The 27993-nt window shown below is 36.4% G+C and overlaps 2 protein-coding genes across 3 annotated transcripts in view; one reads left to right on the top strand and one right to left on the bottom strand.

Annotated features, from left to right (window-relative positions):
- Positions 1–78: 78 nt before the first annotated feature.
- Positions 79–27865, bottom strand: LOC136040897 (protein FAM76A-like). Its single transcript, XM_065725314.1, has 6 exons — positions 27663–27865; positions 9677–9741; positions 8523–8742; positions 6636–6754; positions 2215–2461; positions 79–1300 (listed from the first exon to the last, which is right to left on the bottom strand). The coding sequence occupies exons 1-6, from the start codon at positions 27855–27857 to the stop codon at positions 1091–1093; spliced, it is 1056 nt and encodes a 351-aa protein (XP_065581386.1). The 5' UTR covers positions 27858–27865; the 3' UTR covers positions 79–1090.
- The window catches only part of LOC136040885 (protein TFG-like), a 48267-nt gene continuing 48128 nt past the window's right edge, over positions 27855–27993 (top strand). For both annotated transcript variants that reach the window (XM_065725296.1, XM_065725302.1), the window contains exon 1: positions 27855–27993. In XM_065725296.1, coding sequence (XP_065581368.1) covers positions 27925–27993 — 69 coding nt within the window. In that variant the 5' untranslated portion in view covers positions 27855–27924.

Below are 27993 nucleotides of genomic sequence, written 5' to 3'. Positions count from 1 at the left end.
GAAAAGATTCAATGCAGTACATAACGCAAATCCTGCTATGCTCGGTTCTCCAAAGATGGTAAAATGCAAAAATGGAGATTCCATTAAAATATAAAATTTATTGTACAGTACATATACTGACAATGCACTAAAAAAGAAAAAAAGAAAGGTTAAGACACATGAGTAATCTCTAGTAATAAGATTACAGATTTGACAGGTATGGGCATAAAACTCTTGATTCTAAAAAAAAGTGGCTAAAGAAATAGTATCATTTATGTCAGATGAATTTTATTTTAACAATCGCCACCAACCTTCTTGTGCATCCAAAATCCTATAAACTGCGCTAAGTTTCCAATAGGAGTAGTGACACGATCTTCCGTGCATGCAATCAACATATAAATTATTAAAAATACGGTACTTGACAAACATATTGAGGCCGCATAAGTTGAATTACTATTTAATTAATTCCCCTTAATTATTTTTTTAATCAATGTCTATTCAGAGGTGGGAAGTACTTGAAAATGACGAATAGTCAGCATACAATATGTAATGAGGCGGTAGCCATGTACTACAGTACTAATTATCCAATCCAAAGTAAAATTAATTCAACAAAACATCAACTTAGATATCAAGACATTTTGCGAATGCAGTTGTGGCCGCACACGCCACAAGAAGCTAATAGAAGCCAATATAAAATAATCATTTATTTGTAGAACACACATGTTGTCAGAATTTCATTTTATAATGTATGGTTACAGAAGAAGTACGTTTAATGCTAGAAAGGATGCATGGGACCTGACCTTATTCGATTCTAAGGACATAGCAAATATTTCACAAACCTAAGATAAATAAAGAAAAAAGCTATAATATTTACTACATAAATATAAAAAATGCAAACAACTTTTATCTTTGAAAATCCAAGACCTTCTGTAGGTCTGTTTGTAACAGATCATATCCCATACTTTTTTTTTAAAGTGAGCGAAATGCCCAAAACTAGCAACTAGATTGACGCACGAGGATTTGCATCCAAATTACGAATGACACTATCACCACTTAGAATTTATAACTAACACAGAAAATAGTTCACATGATAACGCTAGGATCTGTATTTTCAAGGGGCAGGACTTTCGGTTCCAGAACCATTTTCTTTAGTGGCCCCTACTAGTTTGGCCTTCTTTGAAAGTGTGTTGACTTCTTTTTGAAGATTTCTTATTTTCTGTTGCATGGTTTCAACTTTGAGTTCATGTTCCCGCTGCACGGTTTTCATTCTATTCCTCAGGTCTAATTCCAACTGAAACTGCGCTGCCTTCAATTCCGTCATCTATTCAATTATTAACAAAATTAAATACATGTCATTTAAGCTAGTTTACTTACTATCTACGCAAAAAATAAAAAAGAATAACGCTACTAATACTACAAATCGAATATGGCCTTAGATTTTAACATTGATATATGATCATAGATTTCACACTAGCCAAATTCGTCTGAGATGTCCTGTCTTGCTGTTACTCCCTTGTTGTCACACATCAAGGTAAACATCTTTAATATTTGTTTCGTCGGTTAATACAAGAAGGCAGATTGAGAAAAAGAGCACTAAAAGACGGAAATTAGAAAAGCATATTCGCTGGTTATAATAAACAGAATCACCTATTTACAATACAACATACAAGACAACCGTATAAAAAAATATGTCAATTACATTTGTTATAAACACCGGGATAATGTTGATTTTAAGATTAACAAGCTCTGACCGTTTAAATGAAATGAATACGTAGACACAGAACAGCAATCAAATTAACATAGTTTACTATTTGTTATTTTATAAAATTTTAACAGAAAAAGAAATAAAACTATTTAAAGACCTAATTTTTAAAATTGTGTTTTTCATTGGGCTCCAGCCATCCTAAATAAACAGGACGAAAGGCGAATTGGTAAAAAAAATAGATCAGGAATATTTGCACCAAAGGGAAATGAATAAAACAGTATGAAACACCAAATTTTAGATTTGGGTAATAAAATAACATAAGTTGGACGGTTATTAAGAAAATGAAGAGAACTCCACTCAGTCAAAATATTCACTACTATTTAGAGTAACATACAAAAAACAAGTAGGCAGGAGACTATAAATAAGATCCATTTACGAAAAGACGCAAAACTTAACCACATTTTTTCACAGGACAAGGGCCAGGTATCCTAAGTGAAGTTCCATCAATTACAAACATTCAAACAACATACCTGTTTCTCTTTTGCCAAAAGTTGCTGGTCTTTTTGACTGAGTTGTTTTTGCAGACTATTTATTTGCTCTTTCAAATCAGTTATGGCTATTACATGCTCTGAAGAGTGAATGTCTAGAGGATCCCTTGTTATGGTTGACAAACGTTGTATCTTGGATGGCGGAGGCTGTTGTGATGGCTCCTCTAAAATCATTTTGGTGACGTCGGGCCTGTTCGGTCGTTTATTGTGACCACTCTCTTTTGGCTTCCTATAAAGGATTACAATACAAATCAATTCAAAGAAACATACTATATTTTTGAATTAAATAAAAATTAGGATTAACAAACACCGGATGAGAAAAATAACCAGCATCATGCTATTTCAAGAAAAATTAAACTTCAAGAGACCTGACCGTTTCAATGAAATGAAGACGTAAAAGCAGAGCAGCAATCAATTAACCATAGTTTACAATTTGTTATTTTATAAAAGTTAACTGAAAAAAACAAATCAAATTATTGAAGAACTTAATTTTAAAATTTATATTTCTCATTTTATCTCATAAAACTTACAATTAAAACGGTAGATGCGCCTGTAAAAGATCACAAATATTTTACAATCATCAAAAACCAAATATAACGGAATTAATAACACACTGGAACAAAAGCGAACATATAAAAAAAAAGAAAGTTGTGAAATATTAAAGAAAACGAAAAAGAAGGATGAAACCAAGTCTGATTTATATCTATATCTATATATATATATATATATATATATATATATATATATATATATATATATATATATATATATATATATATATATATATATATATATATATATATATATATATATATATATATATATATATATATATATATATATATATATATATATATATATATATATATATATATATATATATATATATATATATATATATATATATATATATATATATATATATATATATATATATATATATATATATATATATATATATATATATATATATATATATATATATTCTGAGACCACACTGACTAATCATGACAAAACAAAACCGCAAAGAAAAGAGGAACGAGGTTAATAAACAGCCAGAGAAAAAATTGAAAACTATGCAAATATTTCGATCAAGACCTCCGCTTGATCGTCCTCAGTGCAGAATAAACCGATAAAAAAAAAGAAGCAAACGTCAAAACAAAACACAAAACTAAAATATGGTAACCCTTTCTCAGTAACGGTGAAACGGTAACTAAATAAAAAACAAAAGTCTAAATGACATTTCACATTTTCATCTTATTAACAGCACTCTTATAGGCTACTCGCTTTCCAGGTAGATAAATATCAGATATTTTATTTGATTTTGCAACAAAAAATTGTAGATGCATGTGAAAACGATCAGAATTAATAATTTTGTCATACATGGGACTTAGAGAAGTTTCTCCCGTGTCTCTATTGAGAGCTACCTTTTGGGGTATGTACCTTTTTTTTTATCTCAACTGCCTCCCTGAAAACTTGCACGAGACCTTTAACGGGGGCAATAAAGGAGGTGGTGTCAAATAAGATGAAATAGTACGGATTTTCGTACAAATGTTGGGGGAAGGCGGAATCAAAAATCTCAGGCCTTTGGCGTAGCCTCATTGCCTTGTCTATTGAGGACCTATGTTCTAATAACCTCTTTTCTAATAGTTGTTGGGTTCTTCCAATATAGAAACGGCCACAAGAAAAGAGAATTCTATAAACACCACTACCCAGAATGGGGCTCGTTTTATCTTTGTCACTGTTCAAAAAGCTCTGTATTGTATTTGAATGTTTAAAGGTGACATTAAGTTTATGTTTTTAAGGATTCTTTTCAGTTTGTCACTCAATTTATGAATGTAGAGTAGAACAGTGAAAAGTTTCTTCTCATCCATCAATGGGATGATATCTGATAGGATTTGTGGAGTTGATGACTTCTTTTCTGCCATTTTTTGTCTTTTCTCTATAATGTTTTAAGTAATTTTATGGGGTATCCATTGCAAAATAAAATGGGGTTAATATAGTTCAATTCGGAGACTACATAAGGCTCCGAGCATATTCTTATAAGTCAGTTAACCAAAGAAATAACTACTCCTCTTTTTATGCAGGGAGAGCGGTTGGAGGAAAAATGTAGATACCTATCGTTATGCGTTGGCTTTCTATCAATAGAAAATTCAAGGCTTGGAGACTTATACATCTAGAAAAGGCAGTTTATGGTTATCTTCTAGTTCTAAAGTGAACTGAAGGTTAGACTATGATCCCACACACCCATTCTGTTTATAGAATTCCCGGTTGCCGTTTTTATATTGGAAGAACCCAACAGCAATTAGGGGAGATGCTATTAGAACATAGGTCCTCAATAGACAAGGCAATGAGGCTACGCCAAAGGCCTGAGATTTTTGATTCCGCCTTCGCCCAACATTTGTACGAAAATCCGTACTATTTCATCTTATTTGACAGCACCTCCATTATTGCCCCCGTTAAAGGTCTCATGCAAGTTTTCAGGGAGGCAGTTGAGATAAAAAAAAAACATACACCAAAAGGTAGCTCTCAATAGAGACACTGGAAAAGGTTCCCTAAGTTCAGCTCATGACAAAATTATTAGTTCTGACCGTTTTCACATACATCTAAAAATTTTGTTGCACAATCAAACAAAATATCTGACATTAATTTACCTGGAAAACGATTAGCCTTTAAAAGTGCTGTAAGTAAGATGAAGTTGTAAAATGTCATTTAGACTTGTGTTTTTTATTCAGTTAGTCTTTCACCGTTACTGAGAAAGGGCCATCATATTTTAGTTTTGTGTTTCAAGGTTTGGTCTTTTTTTATATATTTTTATCAGTTTATTCTGCACTGAGGACAGTCAAGCGGAGGTCTTGACCGAAACATTTGCATAATTTTCAATTTTTTTACTGGCTGTTTATTGTCCTCGTTCTTCTTTTCTTTGCGATTTTGTTTTGGTATATATATGTATATATAACTAATATGTATATATATATGTAAATATAACTGCGCACACTCCTCCATCTCAACCTATTCAAGTCCCTTCTTTATATTCTCCGAAAGTTTAAATAATCCTCCCTTACGACCTCCTCTAGATTGCCAAAATCTTTGGTAATCTGTCATCCTTCATCCGCAAAACGTGTTCAGGCCATCTGAATTTTTTTGTTGTTATAGCACTGGAAAGCCACATTTTTCGTACAGCTTTTCATCTAGGACATTCAAATCATCAACATAATGTATGCCTTTGAGAGTTTTACTTTCCCATTTGATTTAATGCTCTCCCATAGCCTTTACTGTGCTCCTTAGGACTAAGGAGACTATTCTAAAGATCCACAATAATAGGGATAAAACAGAATCCTGCTTAGCTCCTGATTCAATTATACAACCAGCTACTAGCCTCACTTCCTATATTAGCTGCACTAATGTTATTCGCGTATATAGCCATAATCCCTTTATTGTATTTATCTGTATGCCATACAAGGATAGAACCTTTGCTAAAGCTCTTCTATCGGCTGAATCAAACATTAGTTCATAATCTATAAAACTGAGGATAAAAGGAGTCTAATGATTCAGGTACTTTTCAATTATTCATCTAAGAGCCCAACTCTCCCCTTCCTAAAACAAAATTTCTCTACATCATCTCTATGTCTAAAAACCATCATTACACGAAGTAATTTACTTCCTACAGACACCGAGCTAAAGCCTCTATAATTACCAACTTCACTCTTTTCATCTTTATTAGGTTTAATTAATGTTTTCCTAAATTCCCCATGTGCTCCCCTTTTTCTAAAATATTCATAATCTTCCATCACTTATCTCCAACTTCACAATCACTATATTTCAAAATCTCCTTTACCATACTATCACCACCTAGAGCCTTATTTTTTAATCCTTTTGTTACTCTTTTTAATTCTGCCTCGCAAAATAAATCTTCCTTCACTTCCAAAGTGTCAATATTTTTTCATTTTTTTTTCTATATAATTTCCTGTAACTTTATCATGGTCTAATACACTTCTAAAATGCCCTGTCTATCGTTCTTTAACTTTTTCCTTATCACTAATTATGGCCCCATTCCAATCTTTAACAGGGACAAGTCCAATCTTTAACAGGGACAAGTCTGGACTGACTTTAATTTTTTTAACATGACAATGCAATATTTCACTATTATGCCGTCTGGCTGTATCTTCCAAATCTTCAGAAATTTTTTACTGCCTTCCAACTAGACAAGTTCTGAAAAATTCCCAAGCTTGCCATATATGCTAAAATAGACTTGCAGGCAAGATTTTCTCCTCGTTTGTTGCGCCCCCCTCTACATCTCTTTGTTTCATAGTTGTCCAACTACACCACCCAAAGTCATAACCATTTTTATTTCCGAAATCATATTCCTTTTCAGTCTTAAAAAATGATAACAATAGCCTTACTTGTGATGATGTTGGGACTTTTCCTTCAATTTGGCCACATGCTTGGTTGTATCTGCTTGCTTGCTTTTGCTTTTCTTGTATGAAGTAGTACACTCCCAACAAAGAAGCTTGCCATCAAACTGTAAGCATTAAAATCTCTTCAATGACTTATTTGCATACAGAAAATCTACAAACTGATAATTTCTTAAGAATTTGCCGTCTAGAGCATTGCAGATGATTTCCCTTAAAAAACTACAGATAGAAATACAATAATACTTTTTACTCAAATATTATAATGACAAAAAAAAAAGAAATCTTCCAAACATCAAAAATGTGTGTGGATAGACAAAATCATAGCACTTATGAGAGCAAGCCCAACACCAACATCCAATAACGTGTTCCATTTATTATTTAGCTTCCAGCAACAAACCTAGCCCCACAAAAATCTTATGAATATTTTACTAATAATTAGCTTTTATCCTATATTCATAAATATAGGCCTACTTTTTATATTGTACCTAGTAATTTTTTCTTTTTTTTAATAGTGCCAACACATGTTTGAAGAGTCAAATTTCGCCTCATTACCCAAGGAAAATGAAAAACTAATATTATCATAAAAAGTATACAAATACAGATAATGGCGAAGAGCAAGGGAGCTCATCCAAGTAGTTGGCCATGCAACAAGAAGCCTAATTAAGCTAAACAAATAGCTCATTTTGCACCAAAATTTCATAATACAACTGAAGCTGCTGGCTAGTTACCGTGGTTTGGCCTGTAGCAAATTCTCTGGTTGCAATTCCATGGATAACAAATATTTAAGTTTTTTTTTCAATGTTTACTCTTTTTGCATTTCACAAAGATCTCACTGTCCAAACTATTTTTGATAATCTAAAGAATATAGGTCATACAGCTTAAAACAACAGTATTTTTTAAAAGAATGAAACTATGAAAACAAAATAAAACAAAACAAAGTTAATACAAAATCTTTATTTCTTCTACTTATTCACCAATCACATGCACAGAGGTCTTAAAAATTATCATACATTTTCGTTTCTTTGTGAAGCTTTTTTTCATAATAAAAATGGAAAAGTTCATTAAGGATACAGCAATTGGTGCAAACTAAGGAGAAAAGAATCATGCACAATATAGGAAAACAACCAAAATTATGGCTAAAATTTTTAATAAGCATTTCTAAGCAACAAGAAAAGGGAAACCACTAGAAAAATTTGGAAAGTTAACATTACACCACACCTTCAAAGTTTTGAAGATTCAATAAGCTAAGTTGGGTGTGCAGCTGTTTCATTACCACCAAGCTAAGTTAAAATATAAGTCCCAAACAAGTTCCAATAATTTTACTCTAGAATTTTTTGACATACATTAGGATATTTTAACAGTTCAAAATATTTCTAATTTGTTTCTTTAAACATTAAACTGATACTTGAAAGTCCAGAATTTACAAAAATCAGAATAGCACATTTCTGCAATACAAAAACTGCACTTACTGAAACAAACTGGGAAGCTTTCTTAGCATTTTACTGGCTTTATTGGGACCCAACTAAAAAAAGTGCAAACTTATTAGACAGTGGACCCACACATGTGGATGATTCAAAACAAAAAATTGAATAGAATGCAAGAAGAGTGGCCACCGTACTAACTACTTTGCTTCTACAGAAATAAAACTTGAATCAATTATTTTTGGAGATAATATTTAGCCAGTGGTTTACCTTTCTTCATATTGATTCTGAGACAAGACACTGTGTATTTGCCATTCAAATTTCTTACTTGATATTCCCTTTTTTGTTTATTTTACAGTTGCAGGCCTAAGTAAGTCCATAACAGCAATAACCTGTTATCCAAAATTATTGCCACCTAACCTAATCAGAAGACCCAACTTAAAACTTTACATACCTTCCTTTTAACTTCTTCATCTTTCCTATCAAAAGCACACTTTTGCTTGCATTGATCACAGTTAACTGGAAGGCCATATTTTTTCTCTGAATTATGGCATTTTAAACACTTATTTCCTACAAACGCAGCAATTAAGTTGCAATATTCACAGGCTGTGGGCTTCCCATATTGCTTTACATTTGCTTCACACTTCTTGCAAATTGTAGTTGTATTAGCTTTGCTAAAAAACAAACAAACAATAAACTTATAACTGGAAGTATTTTAACTTAAATATGTGTGCAATATCTTAATATATTTACACTACATTCGTTTACTCTGCATAAGAAGACTGCACTTAATCAAAGACTAACGTTAGATGGTCAAACATTATAACTAGAAGGCCTTCATGGCACTTGATGCTTCTGAAACAATCATGTGTTCTTATAACATAAATTTTTAATATTTTAATGGGGTTTTCAGAAATATGCAAGAGGGAGTGTTAGATCTGAACCTAGTTCTTGTGGGAAGAGGGTTAAAATTGGAAGTAATTTTTTGGGGTCAATATTTTATTTCATTTTTCAAGGGAACATGAGTGTTGCAGGTTGCATACATTTTGTTATGTTTATACTTGTTGAACATGCCAACATGCAAGAGTGGGAATACTAAAAATTCTGTAAAATGTACTTTTTATGATTCCGATTCTGCAAGAAAATAATCCCAAGATACTCCCACATACCTCCCTAAGCCTTAGACTTATGTACACCTATGCTTTTTGATTGCATAAAGGTTATTAAGACTATGCATACCTGCCCCCCCCCCCCCCCGCCCCACCCCAAAACAGAAAAAAATTGAAATCCTGGGTTCAACCTTAATCCAAAAAAAAAAAAAAAATTAAGTTATAAATGTCTACATGACTGAAGCATAAATTTATAAACGCACATAGAAAAAGACCAGGGTGAAAACACAGAAATTTTGATGTCTTGTTAATTATAGCTCTAAATCTCGGAAATTTTCTTAATTTCTAACAGATTCTTTTTTAATTTTTGTGATCATAATAATTACATCAAAATGACTGAAACAAGTGCACGAACATATAAACATATAACAACAATATAAACAAAAGAAATTTAACCTCTTGTATGGCTATCCATTAAGGTTGAATACTGAGTTCTTACCTTTCCTGTTGAAATTCAGACCTGCAAAAAGTGCACTTGACAACTGGAAATGATCCTCTACAATCCTAGAAAGAAAGATCCAGAATAAGAAGAATAATATAAAAGCAAAATCTTGTAACAAGAATGTCTCTAAAGCTTGCCTCCATAGTTCAGCTTCCAACCTTAAACTAATCTAACTTAATCAGAACACCAAGATTAGGAATGGAGAGTGAAAAGCAATTCAGAGCAATAAAGGGGGGTATTTCATACTGTTTGAATTAAATTTATTTTCTTTTATTACCCTGTTAGTTTACTGACACTGGAACTGCAAGTGTGCTGTAATTTACACACAGTTAACTACTTTAAAGAGAAAGAAAAATATTCTATCAAAGCAATGTCATTAATTCACAAAAATCTAGCATGGGAGATAAGGGATAAAATATATATTCCAAAATCTAGAAGGGTATCTTTCAATAGAGATAACGCAGAAAAGTTATTTTTCAGAATTGGGAAGGGGTACAAGGGATAACTCTAGGGGGCAAATGCCCCATTTCCTTTCCTACATCAAAGAACAGTGATTTGTTAAGATGCTTTTTAGGTTCAAATTTTAGGCTAAACCATTGCTGGCAGTTTGTAACCCACATGACACGTCCATATGTTTGTGGGCCCTACTGAGTGTACATTCAAGGGTCCTTCTTCCTACTTCACCTGTATTATGGCCCCTGAGAAAGAGGGCCCAGATTTTATTATGGACCTCCCAGGGAATAGGTCCTCTCTTGGTCTGCAGCTCATGTGGAGGTGCCCTACATACCTGTGGGACATTCCCCTATCCACCACTTGGGGATGCACTGAGTGGCATAGAGAAGACCCCAACTGTGAAGTAAACATCAATTGAACGGTTAAATTTACGTAAAAATATCTAGTATAGGGAAGGTTGGGTTTGAACTGGAAATTCTCAACTACTCAGACACCAATTGGTGAAAAATTCGACAATAATTGGTAAGAGTGCCATCTAGCCTTAATGTCTCAAGGAATAATTCCTAGTTTTGTTTATTCATCTTTTTCCAAAGTTAAACTGCAAAAACTATTTTAATTATGTATTTTTTTTTTCCTGGCACTTTGCATATGTTTCACTAAGCTGTAAGTATAGTATCAGAATTTTTCACCTGTTTTTCTAAATTCTTCAGTCATTCTAGAATCATGAAAAGTTGCATTATTTACCTTTCCTTTAATGCTCTAAGTCCAGATGGATTTCTCTGTCAGATTGTGATAGGGAGGGGGGGGGGGTCAGGACATTTTTTGGGTTGAACTGGAGGGCATCCAGGGCAAACCAAAAAGAGACAATCTGATCTCTCTCTCACCCATGAAATATGACTGGGGACTGCAGATCACAACAGGAAAAATCTAAGAGAGGCAGTCCCAGTACTTTTAGAAAGAGGATGTAAATCAGAGCAGCTGCAGCACACTTCAAATCAAGATAAAGAAAAAAAAACCTTTACAATTATCTGAATAAGAAAAAGATGGTTTAAACTGTAATGAAGATAAGCCTGAAGGGGACATTAATGCAGCAATCAGAAAAGCTGATAATCATATAGAGCAGAATTGGCAGATCGTTTCTAACAAACAAGAAATGAACATCTGCAACTATCTTGTCACTGCATCAAGAAAGAATCATGGTCTTATCTCAAAGGATTTTAAAAAGCTGGCCTATCAATATGTTTTTACAAATGAAATTGAAACCCTGCCATCTTAGACAGAACAAAACAGTGCTTCAAAGGACTGGCTTAATGTCTTTTTCTTTTAAAGTAACCCCAAGATCTTACTTCATGCACCAGAGCCTACAAGCTAAGCCAGGGCAAGTGGTTACACAATGTAAATGTTACAAAGTTTTCTGTTAATCTAATTGTTGTCTATGGCAGGCATCAATTTACAGCTGAGAACATATGGAATGTTGATGAGACTTGTGTCCGTACAATTTTGAAATTATCAAGAGTTGTGGTACCAACAAGAGTTAAACAGGTAGAAAACAAGAGCTAAAAGCTCATATGGCACTTGTGACGAGGTTGGAAGAGCCAAGAGCTCATATGGTATGAGCTCTAGCAAAATTCTAAGAATCAATCAATTGCTTTAAAAGTAAAATCAGAGGTTTAATGCCGGTCGAGATTTAAAATAAGAGCTCTGAGTCACGAGGTGCTTCTAAATATTACAAGAGCTAAGAGCTCATATGGCATTTGTGACGAGGCGAGAAGAGCTAAGAGCCAAGAGATCATATGGTATGAGCTCTAACAAAATTCTATGAATCAATGGATTGATTTAAAAAGGAAAATAAGAGGCTTAATGCCGGTCAAGATTTAAAATAAGAGCTCTGAGTCACAAAGTCCTTCTAAATATCAAAATTCATTAAGATCCGATCACCCACTCGTAAGTTATAAATACCTAATTTTTTTCTAATTTTTCCTCTCCCTTTTACCCCCCAGATGGTCGAATCTGGGAAAACCACTTTATCAAGTCAAATTGTGCAGCTCCCTGACACGCCTACCAATTTTCATCGCCCTAGCACGTCCAGAAGCACCGAACTCGCCAAATCACTGAACCCCTCCCCCCAACTCCCCCAAAGATAGCGAATCCAGTACGATTCTGTCAATCACGTATCAAGGACATTTGTTTATTCTATCCACCAAGCTTCATCCCGATTCCTACACTCCAAGTGTTTTTCCAAGATTTCCCCCTCCAAATCCCCACAATGTCAAAAGATCTGGTCGGGATTTGAAATAAGAGCTCTGAGACATGAATTCCTTCTAAAAATCAAATTTCATTACGATCCGATCATCTATTCGTAAGATATAAATACTCCAATTTTCATGTTTTCCAAGAATTCCGGTTCCCCCCTCCAACTCCCCCGAATGCCACAGGATCTGGTCGGAATTTGAAATTAGAACTTTAAAGCACAAGATCCTTCTAAATATCAAATTTCATTAAGATCTGGTCACCCTTTCGTAGGTTACAAATACCTCAATTTTCAAAATTACCCCCCCCCCAAAGAGAGCAGATCCGGTCCAGTTATGTCAGTCACGTATCTTAGACAGGTTTCTATTCTTCCCATCCAGTTTCATCCTGATCTCACCGCTTTAAGTATTTTCTAAGATTTCCGGTCCCCCCAACTGCCCCCCCCCCAATTACGCTTGATCCGGTTGAGATTTAAAATAAGATATCGGAGTTACGAGTCCTTCTAAATATGAAGTTTCATGAAGATCCGATCACTCCTTCGTAAGTTAAAAATACGTCATTTTTCTTATTTTTCAGAATTACCCCCCCCCCCCCCCGCAATTGAGCGGATCCGTTCCAATTATGTAAATCACGTATGCAAGACTTCTGCTTATTTTTCCAACCAAGTTTCATCCCAATCCCTCCAATCTAAGCGTTTCCCATCATTTTAGGTCTCCCCACCCCAAACTTCCCCCAATGTCACCAGATCCGGTCAGGATTTAAAATAAGAGCTTTGAGATACCATATCCTTCTAAAAATCAAATTTCATGGAGATCCAATCACCCGTTCGTAAGTTAAAAATACCTCATTTTTTCTAATTTTTCAGAATTACCCCCCCCCCACCCCAAACTACCCCAAAGAGAGCGGACCGTTCTGGTTATGTCAATCATGTATCTAGGACTCGTGTTTTTTTTCCACCAAGTTTCATCCCGATCCCTCCACTCTAAGTGTTTTCCAATTTTTAGATTTCTCCCTCCCAACTCCCCCCCCCAATGTCACCAGATCCGGTCGGGTTTAAAATAAGAGCTCTGATCCACGATATCCTTCTAAATATCAAATTTCATTGAGATCCGATCACCCGTTCGTAAGTTAAAAATACCTCATTTTTTTCAGAAATACCCCCTCCCCAACTACCCAAAAGAGAGCGGATCCGTTCCGTTTATGTCAATCATCTATCTAGGACTTGTGTTTATTTTTCCCACCATGTTTCATCCCAATCCCTCCACTCTAAGTGTTTTCCAAGTTTTAGGTTTCCCCCTCCCAACTCCCCGCCCCCATCACCAGATCCGGTCGGGATTTAAAATAAGAGCTCTAAGACACGATATCCTTCTAAACATCAAATTTCATTGAGATCCGATCACCCGTTCGTAAGTTGAAAATACCTCATTTTTCTAATTTTTAAGAATTACCCCCCCCCCCCCAACTACCCCAAAGAGAGCAAATCAGTTCCGATTATGTCAATCATGTTTCTGGGACTTGCGCTTATTTTTCCCATCAAGTTTCATCCCGATCCCTCTACTCTAAGTGTTTTCCAAGATTTTAGGTTCCCCCCTCCAACTCCCCCCAATGTCATCAGACCCAGTCGGGATTTAAAATAAGAGCTCTGAGACACAATATCATTCCAAACATCAAATTTCATTAAGATCCAATCACCCGCTCATAAGTTAAAAATACTTCATTTTTTCTATTTTTTTCGAATTAACCGGCCCCTACCCCCCCCCCCCCAGATGGTCAAATCGGGAAAACGACTATTTCTAATTTAATCTGGTCCGGTCCCCGATACGCTTGCCAAATGTCATCGTCCTAGCTTACCTGGAAGTGCCTAAAGTAGCAAAACCGGGACCGACAGACCGACTGCTATATGTCACTTGGTTAATACCAAGTGCCATAAAAATTCATTAAGATCCGATCATCCACTCGTAAGTTGAAAATACCTCAATTTTTCTAATTTTTCCTCTCCCTTCAGCCCCCCAGACGGTCCACTCGGGGATCCGTATCAATTATGTCAATCTTGTATCTATAACTTATGGTTATTCTACCCATCAAGTTTCATTCTGATCTTTCCACTCTAAGGGTTTTCCAAGATTTCTGTTTTCCCCCTCCGACCCTCTATGTCCCCGGATCCGATTCGAATTGAAAATGGAGCATCTGAGACATAATATTCTTCTATATATCAAATTTCATTAAGATCCGATCATCCATTCATAAGATACCTTCATTTTAACATTGTCCAAGAATTCCGGCTCCCCCCTGCAACTCCTTCAATGTCATCGGACCTGGTCGAGATTTAAAATGAGAGTTCTAAAGGATAAGATCCTTCTAGATATCAAATTTCATTAAGATCTGATCAGTAAATTAAAGATACCGCATTTTTTCAATTTTTCCAAATTACCCCCCCCCAACTCCACCAAAGAGAGCAGATCCGGTTCGGTTATGTCAGTCACCTATCTTGGACTTGTGATTATTCTTTCCACCAAGTTTCATCCTGATCTCTCTGCTTTAAGTGTTTTCCGAGATTCCCGGTCCCCCCCCACCCCAAAATGACACTGGATCCGGTCGGGATTTAAAATAAGAGATCTGAGTTTCAAGGTCCTTCTAAATATGAGATTTCATTAAGATACGATCACTCTTTCGTAAGTCAAAAATACCTCATTTTTTAGAATTAACCCTCCCCCCAACTCCTCCAAAGAGAGCAGATCTGTTCCGGTTATGTCAATCCCGTATCTACAGCCTGTGCTTATTTTCCCACCAAGTTTCATCCTGATCCCTCCACTCTAAGCGTTTTCGGAGATTTTAGGTCCCCCCCCCAACTTCCCCTTCACCGGATCCAGTCGGGATTTAAGATAAGAGATCTAAGACACGATATCCTTCTAAACATCAAATTTCATTAAGATCCGATCACTCCTTCCTAAGTCAAAAATACCTAATTTTTTAATTTTTCAGAATTAACCCTCCTCCCCAACTCCCCCAAAGAGAGCGGATCCGTTCCGTTATTTCAATCACGTATCTAGGACTTACGATTATTTTTACCACCAAGTTTTATCCCGATCCCTCCACTCTAAGCGTTTTCCAAGATTTTAGGTCCCCCCGAACTCCCCCAATGTCACCAGATCCGGTCGGGATTTAAAATAAGAGCTCTGAGACACGATATCCTTCCAAAAATCAAATTTCATTAAGATCCGATCACTCCTTTGTAAGTTAAAAATACCTCATTTTTTCTAATTTTTCAGAATTAACCCTCCCCCCCCCCAACTCCCCCAAAGAGAGCAGATCCGTTCCGGTTATATCAATCACGTATTTAAGACTTCTGCTTATTTTTCCCACCCCACCCCAGAATTAACCCTCCCCCCAACTCCCCCAAAGAGAGCAGATCCAATCCAGTTATATCCGATCACGTATCTAGGACTTCTGCTTATTTTTTCCACCAAGTTTCATCCTGATCCTTCAACTCTAAGCATTTCCCAAGATTTTAGGTTCCCCCAAACTCCCCCCAATGTCACCGGATCCGGTCGGGATTTAAAATAAGAGCTCTGAGACATGATATCCTTCCAAAAATCAAATTTCATTCAGATCTGATCACTCCTTAGTAAGTTAAAAATACCTCATTTTTCTAATTTTTCAGAATTAACCCTCCCCCCAACTCCCCCAAAGAAAGCGGATCCGTTCCGGTTATATCGATCACGTATCTAGGACTTCTGCTTATTTTTCCCACCAAATTTCATCCTGATCCATCAACTCTAAGCATTTTCCAAGATTTTAGGTCCCCCCAACGTGACCGGATCTGGTCGGGATTAAAATAAGAGCTCTGAGACAAGATATCCTTCCAAACATCAAATTTCATTAAGATCCCATCACCCATTCGTAAGTTAAAAATGCTTCATTTTTTGTATTTTTTTTTTCTGAATTAACCGACCCTCCCCCCTCCCCCCAGATGGTCAAATCGCGAAAACGACTATTTCTAATTTAATCTGGTCCGGTCTCTGATACGCCTGCCAAATTTCATCGTCCTAGCTTACCTGGAAGTCCCTAAAGTAGCAAAACCAGGACAGACAGACCGACAGACATGCAGACTGACAGAATTTGCAATTGCTATATGTCACTTGGTTAATACCAAGTGCAATAAAAAACATCTCTACTGAGCAAGGAGAAAATACAACACTGGTTTGCTTCATCAATACAACTGACAGACGGATTCTACCAGTATTTATTTCCCAAAAAATAACAAACAGAGAAATCTCAATAAAGAAAAAACCAACAGGGCTATGTAGCCAGTAGAATGAAAAGATAAAAACAACATGGATACTTCACCTGCATCAAAACAAGGCATTTTGAACAGACAATACTCATTTCATTTCGCTTGATAATCATGAAAGTCACCTTGATCCAAGATGTATATCTTTCTGCAAGAAAAACAGTATTGCTCTTCTAACTTCCCCACAACATTGTTCCTACTGACTCCAACCCTTAGATATTGGTGATCTTGGTCCTTTCAAGAGCAGTCTCAAGCTAAAGTTAAATGAATGGCTCCAGTTCAACCCTGGACAAATGTTGTCTTTTCATTAGGTGGCTGAGCTTTGTCTTACACCCTATCTAGAAGTTTTCTCCAGCCAATATCACTTCCACTTTCAAAAAGGTTGGAGTCTGGCCTCTTTACAGAAAGGTGTTCAGTGAAGTAGATTTTCTACAATCCAAAGTGACAGGCTAGACTTACTCAAGACCGAGTAAGTTCAAGCCAGACAAATGCAGCAGCCTTGGAACATGACAAAATTTGCTGGTCTCAAGCCAACAATGATATTTCTACTCCTGGACAATCAACTGATCCCAGTCCTACTCCCAGGCCATCAAACACTAACCTGCAAGGTCAGTTGGCACGAATAACCCCAGAAACTATTATACCTTTTCAATTTATGTTAAATGTTCATGCAATCACTAAAATGTACCACAAAACAGACAGAACCAGGATACTCACAGACACTACAGAAAAAGAAGAAATGACCTGCTGTTCAGCCCATCTTTCTTGTCTTCAAGAGATTACATCCTTGTCAAGTTTCAGCTAGAAAAGTCAACCTGCTGCTTTGTTGGGTTAGTGCAGGACATTACAGAAGTTGAAGCTATGATTAGTTTCATGCACAAGGAAAGCCAAAGGTTCATCTTCCCCAAGGCACAAGGTGTTACAAAGTGTGAAATTTTCTGATATTCTCCAAAGTCTACCAGAGCGTTTTTTCTGTGAAGAAGCCAGCAGAATGCCTCAAAGCTTTTGCTTTGAATTTAATTTCTCACCAAACAATATATCTTAATCAAACAAGGTTATAATTTTTACAGTTTTGTATAACTGCATCCAAAGTAAAGAAAAAACTGTTTTAAGGACAAATTTACTGTTTGTACAGGACTGTAGTATATTTTTGGCATTTATTTTAAATTGTAGGGTTTAAGTCCCAGCATGATTAAAATTATAAATGCAGATTTTGAGAGAATTTAAGAACAAATAATCAAAAAGAAAATCTCAAGTAATCCTTTTTCTGAGAGGTATCTAGAGAATATTGAATTTCGGTTTTCTATTCATAAACAAATGAGGTATTTGTGATTGGCAAATTTTCTCTAATTCAACTCCAACCTCCCCTACAACCTAAAAAGTAGATTGTTTTACCATTGGATCTGACTATATTGTCTTAATAAATATGTAATATGTAAGGTGGAACTTGAACATGTCAGTTGAAGTTGCAGAAACTATTTCCTCAGACAGTTGATTCCACAGATTACGACTCTATGGCTGAAGAAATGACTTCTATGTCTACTCATAGAATGCTGCATAGTGAGCTTCATTGAATATCTTCTAGTACCAGAATGCAAGGGCTGTGCAAAGAGACCATGAAGTGTGTTTTTAGAAAGGATTTTTTTTGGTTAAAATCATATCACCCCTTTTCCTTTGGTATGTCAGTGTTGGCAGCTTCAAACAATGTAGTCTTTCTTTGTATGGAAATTTATTCATGCTGCTAACCATCTTAGTGGCACAACACAACATTCTCAAGCAACTTCCTATCTTTTTTGAAAAAAAAATGTGCAGAATAATCACAGTTCACACCATTTTACATGAGTAGAACCTTTATCTTCACTTTTTTCTATGTTTTATAGTTTTTCTACCACATTTCTAAATTTGTGTGTGTCTATTCTCTAAGTCTTAAAAAATGGGCTCAAACAAATACCCAACCACCATCTAACCTAATTTCTCACTATTTTACTATTACCTTAAATTACAGCTAGGAGCAATCTAAGGATTTTTAATTAGATGGCATAATAAGATGCCATTGATGGTGTTTAATTTGCATTTGAAGACAGAGAAAATGCTTATCAAACCTATGCTTATTTTTCAGAAATTACTTTTTAAAATATTTTACAACAATGAAAGAAGTGAAGAAAAAACTTCTCCCTATGCAAAATGTGCTAACTATGATTTTTCTGTATATTATGAAGTAAGAATTGTTTTCTTTACATATTTCCTTATGTGAAGGGGTAGCCTATTATATAGGCTTATACCCAAAATTCTATTGTTGAATCAAATGGTTTTTGACAACATTTTCCTTATCTACAGTTAAGAGTGATACCATAAATAGCATTCAGACAGAAAAAGTAAATCAGAAGAACCCATCACAGCATTAGAAGTCCTAAGGACAAAGAAATAGAATACTAGAAAGAGTATAAAGAAGAGCAACCAAAATGGTCAAAGACCTTGAATGAATTCAATACAAATAGCATTTACATCATTTGAAGCTTCCTACTCTTACATAGTCTACCAGAGGAGACATAGTGTGATGATTATAGCCCACAAAATTTTCCAAAAAAGAAGTGGGTAAATTTATGGCAGTTCATATAACTGACTTACCAATAAAGTGAATATACCACTTGAAGCCTTTTTTATGTTCTTTACAAATATAATAATCACTTCTACTGTAAATTCAAGTTTGAGCACTTTTTAACCTAACCTAAACTAACCTTATTATGAATAATTTTAGCACTGGGAAAATGTAGCATTATTTTCTTAAAAACAATAGAAAAAGATGGTACTGAGAAAATGTAGTATTATTTTGTGGAAAACAAGCAATAACTCATACTTTAATTGAAAATTTGTCATTTTTAAGAGCACAAAGTGTTTAAATTTGAATTTATGGTAGAAGTGATTATTATATTTGTAAAGAACATAGAAGGAAGCCATTTCTTGGTAAATGTTTAGTTTTGTTCCAAGTGCTCTAAACTGTGTATCACTGCATATAGCAAGATTCTGATGATTGCATATTGTTTCTTTGTCATTATTAGAGAAGTGCATCCAATTTTTAGCTTTCTAAAATCCCCCTCTAATGAGACTAAAAATGCATAAAGTGGACTTGCTTACAGGTAACATTACCTATGGAGCAAAGTGTATTAGTCCATGAGCCCTGTAGTCAGTGGGGTGAGGTCTGTATTCTATGTTTATTCAACAAAGAGTGATAAAACTCAAAACAAAGCCCTCAAACTAGGTTTAATAAATAAATATAGAATAAAGCCCTCACCCTGCTGCCTGCAGGACTCCTGGACTAATACACTTTGCTCTATAGGTAATGTTACCTGTAAGCACAACCACTTTATGCATTTTTAGTTTGCCCCATGGAGGAGGAGGGTCAACCAGAAAGGGATGAGCTTCTAGAATTAGCATCTCTCAGTGCTCTAAACTAAACATTTAACCATTTCTTTAGGCTGCAAGTAACATGGGTTCATTCAAGCAGAATCTCAACAAAGAACAGCTACAGCAGGAGTTCCTATAAAACTGGGAAGCTGTCAATACCTCAACCCAAATCTAGCAAGCAACCTCATCAAACAACCTATTATGGAGCATTACAAGAAAGAAAATCCTTAGGTTTGCTCCAAGCTGCAATTTAAGATAATTTAACAGACTCCGAGTTGCAGTTTAAGGCAATAGGCCCAATAATCTGGGGGAGGGGGGCAAGGTACCCCATTGTGAAGTAAAAATAAATGTTAAAATTCTAGTTGATTGACTTTTGCTCATCTCAGAAAAGGGTTAGATTAGGAAAATGAAACTTTAGGGACGAGTCTAAAGGCTAAAGTATGTCCTGGGGAGGTATTTTGAAGTACCCACCTCTACTCTTTCTCCCTCTAGAGGCCATGACCTTTGATGACCATTATGTTGTTTTGATCAAAATTTCAATAGGTACAGACCTGTCATGCAGGCAAATTTCAGGGCCCTCTAGAGGGAGAAGGATTGGAGGTGGGTACTTCAAAATACCTTTCCCAGGACATAGGCTACTTTAGCCTTTAGATTTATCCCTGAAAGTTTCATTTTCTGGTAAATTTATAGCAAACCATATAATTGGCTTTTGTATAAAGTGAATATGCCATTTGATGTCTTTTTTATGCTCTTTATGAATATAATAATTGCTTCTACCTTAAATTGATATTTAAGCACTTTTTTTTAGCTCTTAAAAATGACAAATTTTCAAAAAATTATGACAGTTCATATAACTAACTTACCAATTTAGCAAAAATACCACTTGATGCCTTTTTTATGTTCTTTACAAATATAATAGTTGCTTCTACTACAAATTCAAATTTATGCACTTTTTAAGCTCTTATAAATGAAGAATTTTCAATTAAAGTACAAGTTATCCATCATTTCCAACAAAATAATACTACATTTTCTCCATGCTGTTTTTGACAAGATAATACTACGTTTTCTCAGTGCAAAGAAGAAAAAACCACAACATTTGGTAAAATTAATTTATCCGAATTAATGTTGGAAAATCAGTGCTAGTGGATTATATAACATTAAAAAATGGGGTAAAATTCTAGTTAATTGACTTCTTGCTATCTCAGAAAGAGTTCATGTTAGGAAAATGAAACTTTCAGGGATGAATCTACAGACTAAAGTATGTCCCAGGAAGGTATTTTGAAGCAACTACCTAAACTCCTTCTCCCTCTAGAGGGCCCTGACCTTTGATGACCTTTAAAATATGTGTCTTATAAAAGTGAAACCCTGCATAATAGATCTTCTGCTTAATTGAAGCACAACAAAATTGTTTTCAGCTTCATAACTTTGCTCAATTCCATTTTATAAGGTTTTAAAGATATGCTAATACATTTCCTAATTTTTGAAAAAACATTGACATGGCTCAAAATTCTACTCAAATAACAGGAATTGCATTTTCAAAACTAAAGGCAGAGAAAAAGCACCTAGTAACTGAAAATTAAGGTAAAATGTTGTTTTGTCAAAATTTCAATATGTATAGACCTGTCATGTATGCAAATTTCAGGGCCCTCTAGAGGGAGAAGGAGTAGAGGTGGGTGCAGTAATGCTTGCTTACAATTGCTTAGTGTGCGCATTGTTTATTTACCCCCAGCTTATTGTGCTTGCTTACAATTGCTTAGTGTGCGCATTGTTTATTTACCCCCAGCTTATTGTTGTTATTTTTTATAGGTGCTTGGGTTTTGAATAAATAGACTTAAAGCAATCCAACGCTAACACTACATGGTGTCAGAAGTGGGATGGATGCAGAAACGCCTAGAATCAACTGGAGCTCAGATAATCTAGAATCTGAATGGACTAAATTTGAAAACCATGCTAAGTTAATGTTCATTGGACCACTTGCCGGAAAGACAGCAAAACAGCAATGTGCATATCTTCTCATCTGGGCAGGTGAACAAGGGAGAGAAATCTTCAGCACATTTGACCTAATCGAGGCTGAAAAAGAAGACATTGATACATACCTCACAAAATTCAGAGAATATGCAGCCCCAAAGAGAAATCAAGTTTTCTCACGATACATCTTCCAAAAGCATGACCAAAAGCAGGAGAGCATAGACAAATACATTACCGATTTGAAAATCCTAGTAAAACCATGCGGTTACACAGACAAAGACGAAATGCTAAGAGACAGAATAGTAGGAGGAGTGGCCAATCCCAAAATACGTGAGAAACTCCTCTCGGTAGGAGACACCCTATCCCTGAACCAAACAGTAACCATTTGTAGAGCATTCGAAACAACCCAAGCACAGCTGAAAACCTTTGAAGGCAGAGAAATCAAGCAGGAAATCGATTCCATTGCCAAAAGTCGGCCACACCCCAAGTCCAAGAAACCAGAATGCTACTTCTGCGGGGGAACATACTCACAGAACCATATTTGCCCAGCGAAGGGGAAGACTTGCTCAAAATGCAGGAAGCCAAACCACTTTGCAAAGGTTTGCAGAAAAGAAAGCTGTACATACTGTGGAGGATGGTGAAGCATTATCTGAAACAGCAGACGACACAGACGAAGTGTTCCTGTACACAATACAGAACAGCACTAGAGAAGATGAAGCATTTGCCGAATTATCCATTGAGGGGCAAATGTGTATAAAATTCAAAATCGACACAGGAGCACAGGTGAACGTGCTACCAGTCCAGTATTACAATAAATTGCCAATAAAACCCAGCCTGATAAAAGGCAGCCACAAACTGACAAGCTACTGTGGATCAGCTATCCCCTATGCGGGAATCAGTCACCTGACCTGCCAATACAAAGATGGAAAGACACAGTCACATGCATTCTACATAGTCAGGTCCAACACAACTCCAATCGTGGGTCTAAAAACCTGCAAAGATCTTGAGCTGATATTAAACATCCAAAAAGAAGGCGGGACGACTAGTCCTCACTCCCAATTGGTAAAGGAGTACAAGGACATTTTTGAAGGAATTGGAAACCTGGAAAACAAATGCGAGATCCACCTAAAAGAAAACGCTGTCCCTACGGTTTACCCTGCGAGAAAAGTACCTTTAGCAATGAAACAGAAACTTAAGGACAAGCTTGACAGACTAGAAGCCCTAAACATAATTGGAAAAGTCAGCGAGCCAACTGACTGGGTAAACGCCATGGTCATGGTCGAAAAGAAGGATGGGAGCGCCCGCCTATGCATAGACCCTGTTGATCTAAACAAAGCAATCCGATGACCGCATTACCCAATCCCCACGTTTGAAGATGCAACAGAGGACTTACACGGCATATCAAACGTAAGCAAGCTTGACGTCCGGTCGGGCTACTGGATACTGCTGCTAACCGAATGGTCATCATTCTACACAACATTTAGCACCATTTTCAGAAGATACAGATGGAAAAGATACCCATTTGGTCTTGTGTCAGCACAGGATGAATTTCAGCGTCAAATGGATGAGATATTTGAAGGGTTGGAAGGCATCCGCATCCTCATCGACGACATCCTTGTATACGGGAAAAGCCAAGAAGAGCACAACAATAGGCTCCGTGCAGTCCTTAAGCGCGCCAGGGAGAAAGGAGTGAGATTCAATAAGGAAAAATGCACATTCGGAATGGAACAAGTAAAATACTTTGGTCACATCATCAGCAAAGAAGGAATCAAACCAGACCCCGAAAAACTCAATGCCATCAAAAAAATGCCAAGTCCAACAACCAAGGAAGAACTCCAAACCCTTTTGGGCATGCTCAACTTCCTATCCTGATACATCCCCAGTCTCTCATCCAGAAACAAGACCCTAAGAGACCTCATACAAGAAGTACAGTTTGAGTGGAAACCACATCACGAAGAATGCTTCAGTGCCATCAAGCGATCAATCACTGACAATCTAGCCTTTTTTGACCACAGCAGCCGCACAGTTGACTTGAAAGTCGACGCATCGAAGCACGGACTAGGGGCAGAGATCTCAACCAATGGAAACATTTGTGGCTGAACAAAACTACTCGCAACTCAAAAAAGAAATGTATGCAATAGTGTATGGATTGAAACATTTCCATCATTACATCTACGGGCGAAAGGTAACAGTCACCACCAACCATAGACCACTGGAAACCATCCTGTCAAAACCTCTACACCAAGTGCACACACGGCTGCAGAGAATGATGATCCAAACTCTGCCATATGACTTGGAAGTCATCTACAGCCCAGGTTCCAACATACCTGTAGCTGACGCGCTTTTGCAACTACACCTCCCAAACACCAACCTCCAGATGCAAAGAGACATCGAAGCTTATGTTCACTCAGTAATGAAGACACTGCCCGTAAGCGACAGCAAACTCAGGAAAATCCGTCAACTGACCAAACATGATAAACAACTCAGTACTCTTCAGTCTGTCAGACAGCATGGTTGGCCATCGACTCGAAAAACATGTCCCGTTGAAGCATCAGCATTCTGGAACATAAGAAGTGAGCTGGCAGAAGTCGACGGAATAGTTTTCAAAGGCCAGAGAATAATCATACCCCAGGTCCTCAGACGAGAAACTCTTACCCAGCTACACGCAGCACATCTCGGCGTTGAAAAAACAAAGCAACGCGCGAGGATGCTGGTATACTGGCCAGGCATGAACGCCGACATCGAATCCTTTGTCAGACAATGTGAAATATGTGCCTGCCATGCCCTGAACAACCAGAGAGAACCACTCATCAACACAGAAATACCATCACTACCATGGCAACATGTAGCAATAGACTTATTTGAATGGGAAAAAGCCCAATTCCTTATCACGGTTGACTACTACAGCCATTATTTCGAATTCGATTGACTTCAGAACCAAACATCAGAAACGATCATTGGCAAACTCAAGACTCACTTCACACGCTTCGGGATACCACAGCAGATGACATCCGACAACGGTGCTCAACTCTTCTCGCACAAATTCAACAAATTTGCTCAAACTTGGGGAATTGAACTCAAGACCTCAAGCCCAATATATCCCAAGGCAAATGGACTCGTCAAGAAATCCGTGCAAACATGTAAAAGAATCCTGTCAAAATCAAAGGATAGCGGTAACAACCCATACATAGCACTCCTAGAGTACTGCAACAGTCCGGTAGACAACCTTGCCTCACCCGCACAGCTTCTACAGAGTCAACAGCTTAGATCCTCCCTACCCTCTACGTACCAACACCTGAAACCAAAGGTCATCTCCAAGTCGGATTTCCTCCATAGTCAAAACGTCATGCAGAGACGCCAGAAATCCCATCATGACAAATCTGCAAAGCCCCTTCCCGAACTTGAGGTTGGAGACTCTGTTTTTGTCCAACAAAAACCGAATGACACATGGACCAAGGGAAAGATAACCGCACGCCATTGCAACCCGCAGTCCTACATTGTCGAAACAACTGATGGCTCAAGACTAAGAAGGAACAGGATTCACTTATCCAGACAACCAACCCCGCACCACCACCCATACTCTACTGGCATGGCCAGCCACAGTGCCGATGATCCCCAAACACCCCACATTGAAAGTGAGCAGATAACAAAAAACTTCACCAGCGAAAGTGAGAAAACCCCAGCTCTACCAACCCCTTCGAAAGTCACCGGATCGTCCCCGGCAGAACTTACATCAGCAAAGCCTACCTCAGCTGAGCCTACCTCAGTAGGGTCAACTGCAGTAGACACATCACCTGTCAGGGACACCATATACTCACGGCTGGCGACCACCAACTGCACACCACAACGCACCAGAAGTGGGCGTGTCATAAAGCCCCCAACGCGACCCGACATGTGATCTCGCAAGCACTATCTTCAAAAGAAGAAGGAAGATGCAGTAATGCTTGCTTACAATTGCTTAGTGTGCGCATTGTTTATTTACCCCCAGCTTATTGTGCTTGCTTACAATTGCTTAGTGTGCGCATTGTTTATTTACCCCCAGCTTATTGTTGTTATTTTTCATAGGTGCTTGGGTTTTGAATAAATAGACTTAAAGCAATCCAACGCAAACACTACAGTGGGTACTTCAAAATACCTTCCTGGGACATACTTTAGTTTGTAGATTCATCCCTGAAAGTTTCATTTTCCTGAACTAAACTTTCCAAGATAGCAAAAATTCAATTCACTAGTCAATTAGCTAGAATTTTACCAAAAATGGATTTATAATGAAAAAGTAGGTAAATTTATAGCAAACAGTATTACTGGCTTTTGTATAAAGTGAATATACCACTTGATGCCTTTTTTATGCTCTTTACAAATATAATAATTGCTTCTACTGGAAATTCAGATTTAAGCACTTTTTGACCTCTTAAAAATGACCTAATTATGGGGTATAAAAAAGGCTTAAAACATTGGTTTCAGACTTTATACTGTTTCATTATAAATCCATTTTTTAATGTTATATTATCCACAAGCACTGATTTTCCATGATTAAATTGGATGAATGAAATTTTATCAATGTTATGGTGTTTTCTTCTTCCTTGTTGCCAAAATTTCAATTAAAGCATGCATTTTTGGTTGTTTTTTACAAAATAATAAGATATTTGAAATTGCAAATCTGTTATAGTTTCAAAACAAATTTGGGCTATATATTTGCACATCAGGGGAGTGGGGGTAAAGCATAGTATACATTAAATAACTAATCATAGCTGTATTTAATATAGGTAAATTTATAGCGATCAGTATAACTGGCATTTGTAATAGTCAGCTTTCATATTTTTGACCAAAAATGCATGCTTTTGTTTAAAATTTGATGTCAATGAAGAAGAAAATGTCATGAAATTGGAAAAATTAATTTATCCATAATAATATTGGAAAATCAGTGCTTGTGGATTATATAACATTAAAAAAAATGGATTTATAATGAAACAGTAAGTTTGAGATCAATGATATAAGGTATTTAAGGTTTGAGACCAATTTTCTTAGCCTTTTTATACCCCATATTTAAGTAATTTTTAAGAGGTCAAAAAGTGCTTAAATCCAAATTTCCAGTAGAAGCAATTATTATATTTGTAAAGAGCATAAAAAAGGCATTGAGTGGTATATTCACTTTATACAAAAGCCAGTCATACTGTTTGCTATAAATTTACCAAGAAGTAAGCTTGAGATCAATGATTTAAAGTTTGAGATGAATTTTTATAGCCTTTTTTATACCCCTTATTAGGTCATTTTTAAGAGCTCAAAAAATGCTTAAATATGAATTTGAGGTAGAAGCAATTATTATATTCGTAAATAGGCCTAGCATAAAAAAAGCCATCGAGTGGTAGGCTATATTCACTTTATATGAAAGCCAGTTATATGGTTTGCTATAATTTTACCCATTTTCCTAACCTAACCCCTTCCGAAGATAGCCAAAAGTAAATCAGCTAGAGCTTTACCAAAAAAAGTAACGTTAGAAAAACTCAACAGAGGGGCAGCTGCCCCCTTGCCTAGAACTGCAACTGGCTTAAGGTAGCCTAGGTCTATGTCATTGACATGAGCTAAGACTAGCCTATAGCGGGAACAGATTTATCAAACCTTGCACAATTGCTGTCCAGGTGATAACTCTTCAAAAGGGTGTCTAGTAAAACACCTAGAACAAGCAAACAGACCAGCCATATCTCGTGATTTTTGTAATTCTCTGATTCGGATGATGAAAATGGGAATGCGCAGTATTGTCTTGAAATCATACCGAATTTTTATTTGAATATTCTTCAGCTGATATTGTGCCATATTCGAACTAATTAAATTAGGCCTACTAAGAAGAAATCGAAGAAGTGTACAAAAAAAATAACCGAGAATGACTCAGAATGGAGAAGAGAAATTGTCCTTCCCATCTATTGATCTAACTGGAAAGCTAATTATAAAA

This window comes from Artemia franciscana, chromosome 2 (genome assembly GCF_032884065.1).
Source record: "Artemia franciscana chromosome 2, ASM3288406v1, whole genome shotgun sequence".
Lineage (NCBI taxonomy): Eukaryota > Metazoa > Arthropoda > Branchiopoda > Anostraca > Artemiidae > Artemia > Artemia franciscana.
This window is presented reverse-complemented; position numbering and strand designations above follow the sequence as displayed.

Excerpts from the sequence above, each read along its gene's own strand:
- LOC136040897 (XM_065725314.1), bottom strand. The coding sequence starts at position 27,857 with ATGGCACAATATCAGCTGAAGAATATTCAAATAAAAATTCGGTATGAT. Across the intron at positions 9,742-27,662 it reads CTGGACAGCAATTGTGCAAG|GATTGTAGAGGATCATTTCC; the intron begins GTTTGATAAATC and ends CTTTCTTTCTAG. Across the intron at positions 8,743-9,676 it reads TCTGAATTTCAACAGGAAAG|CAAAGCTAATACAACTACAA; the intron begins GTAAGAACTCAG and ends TTTGTTTTTTAG.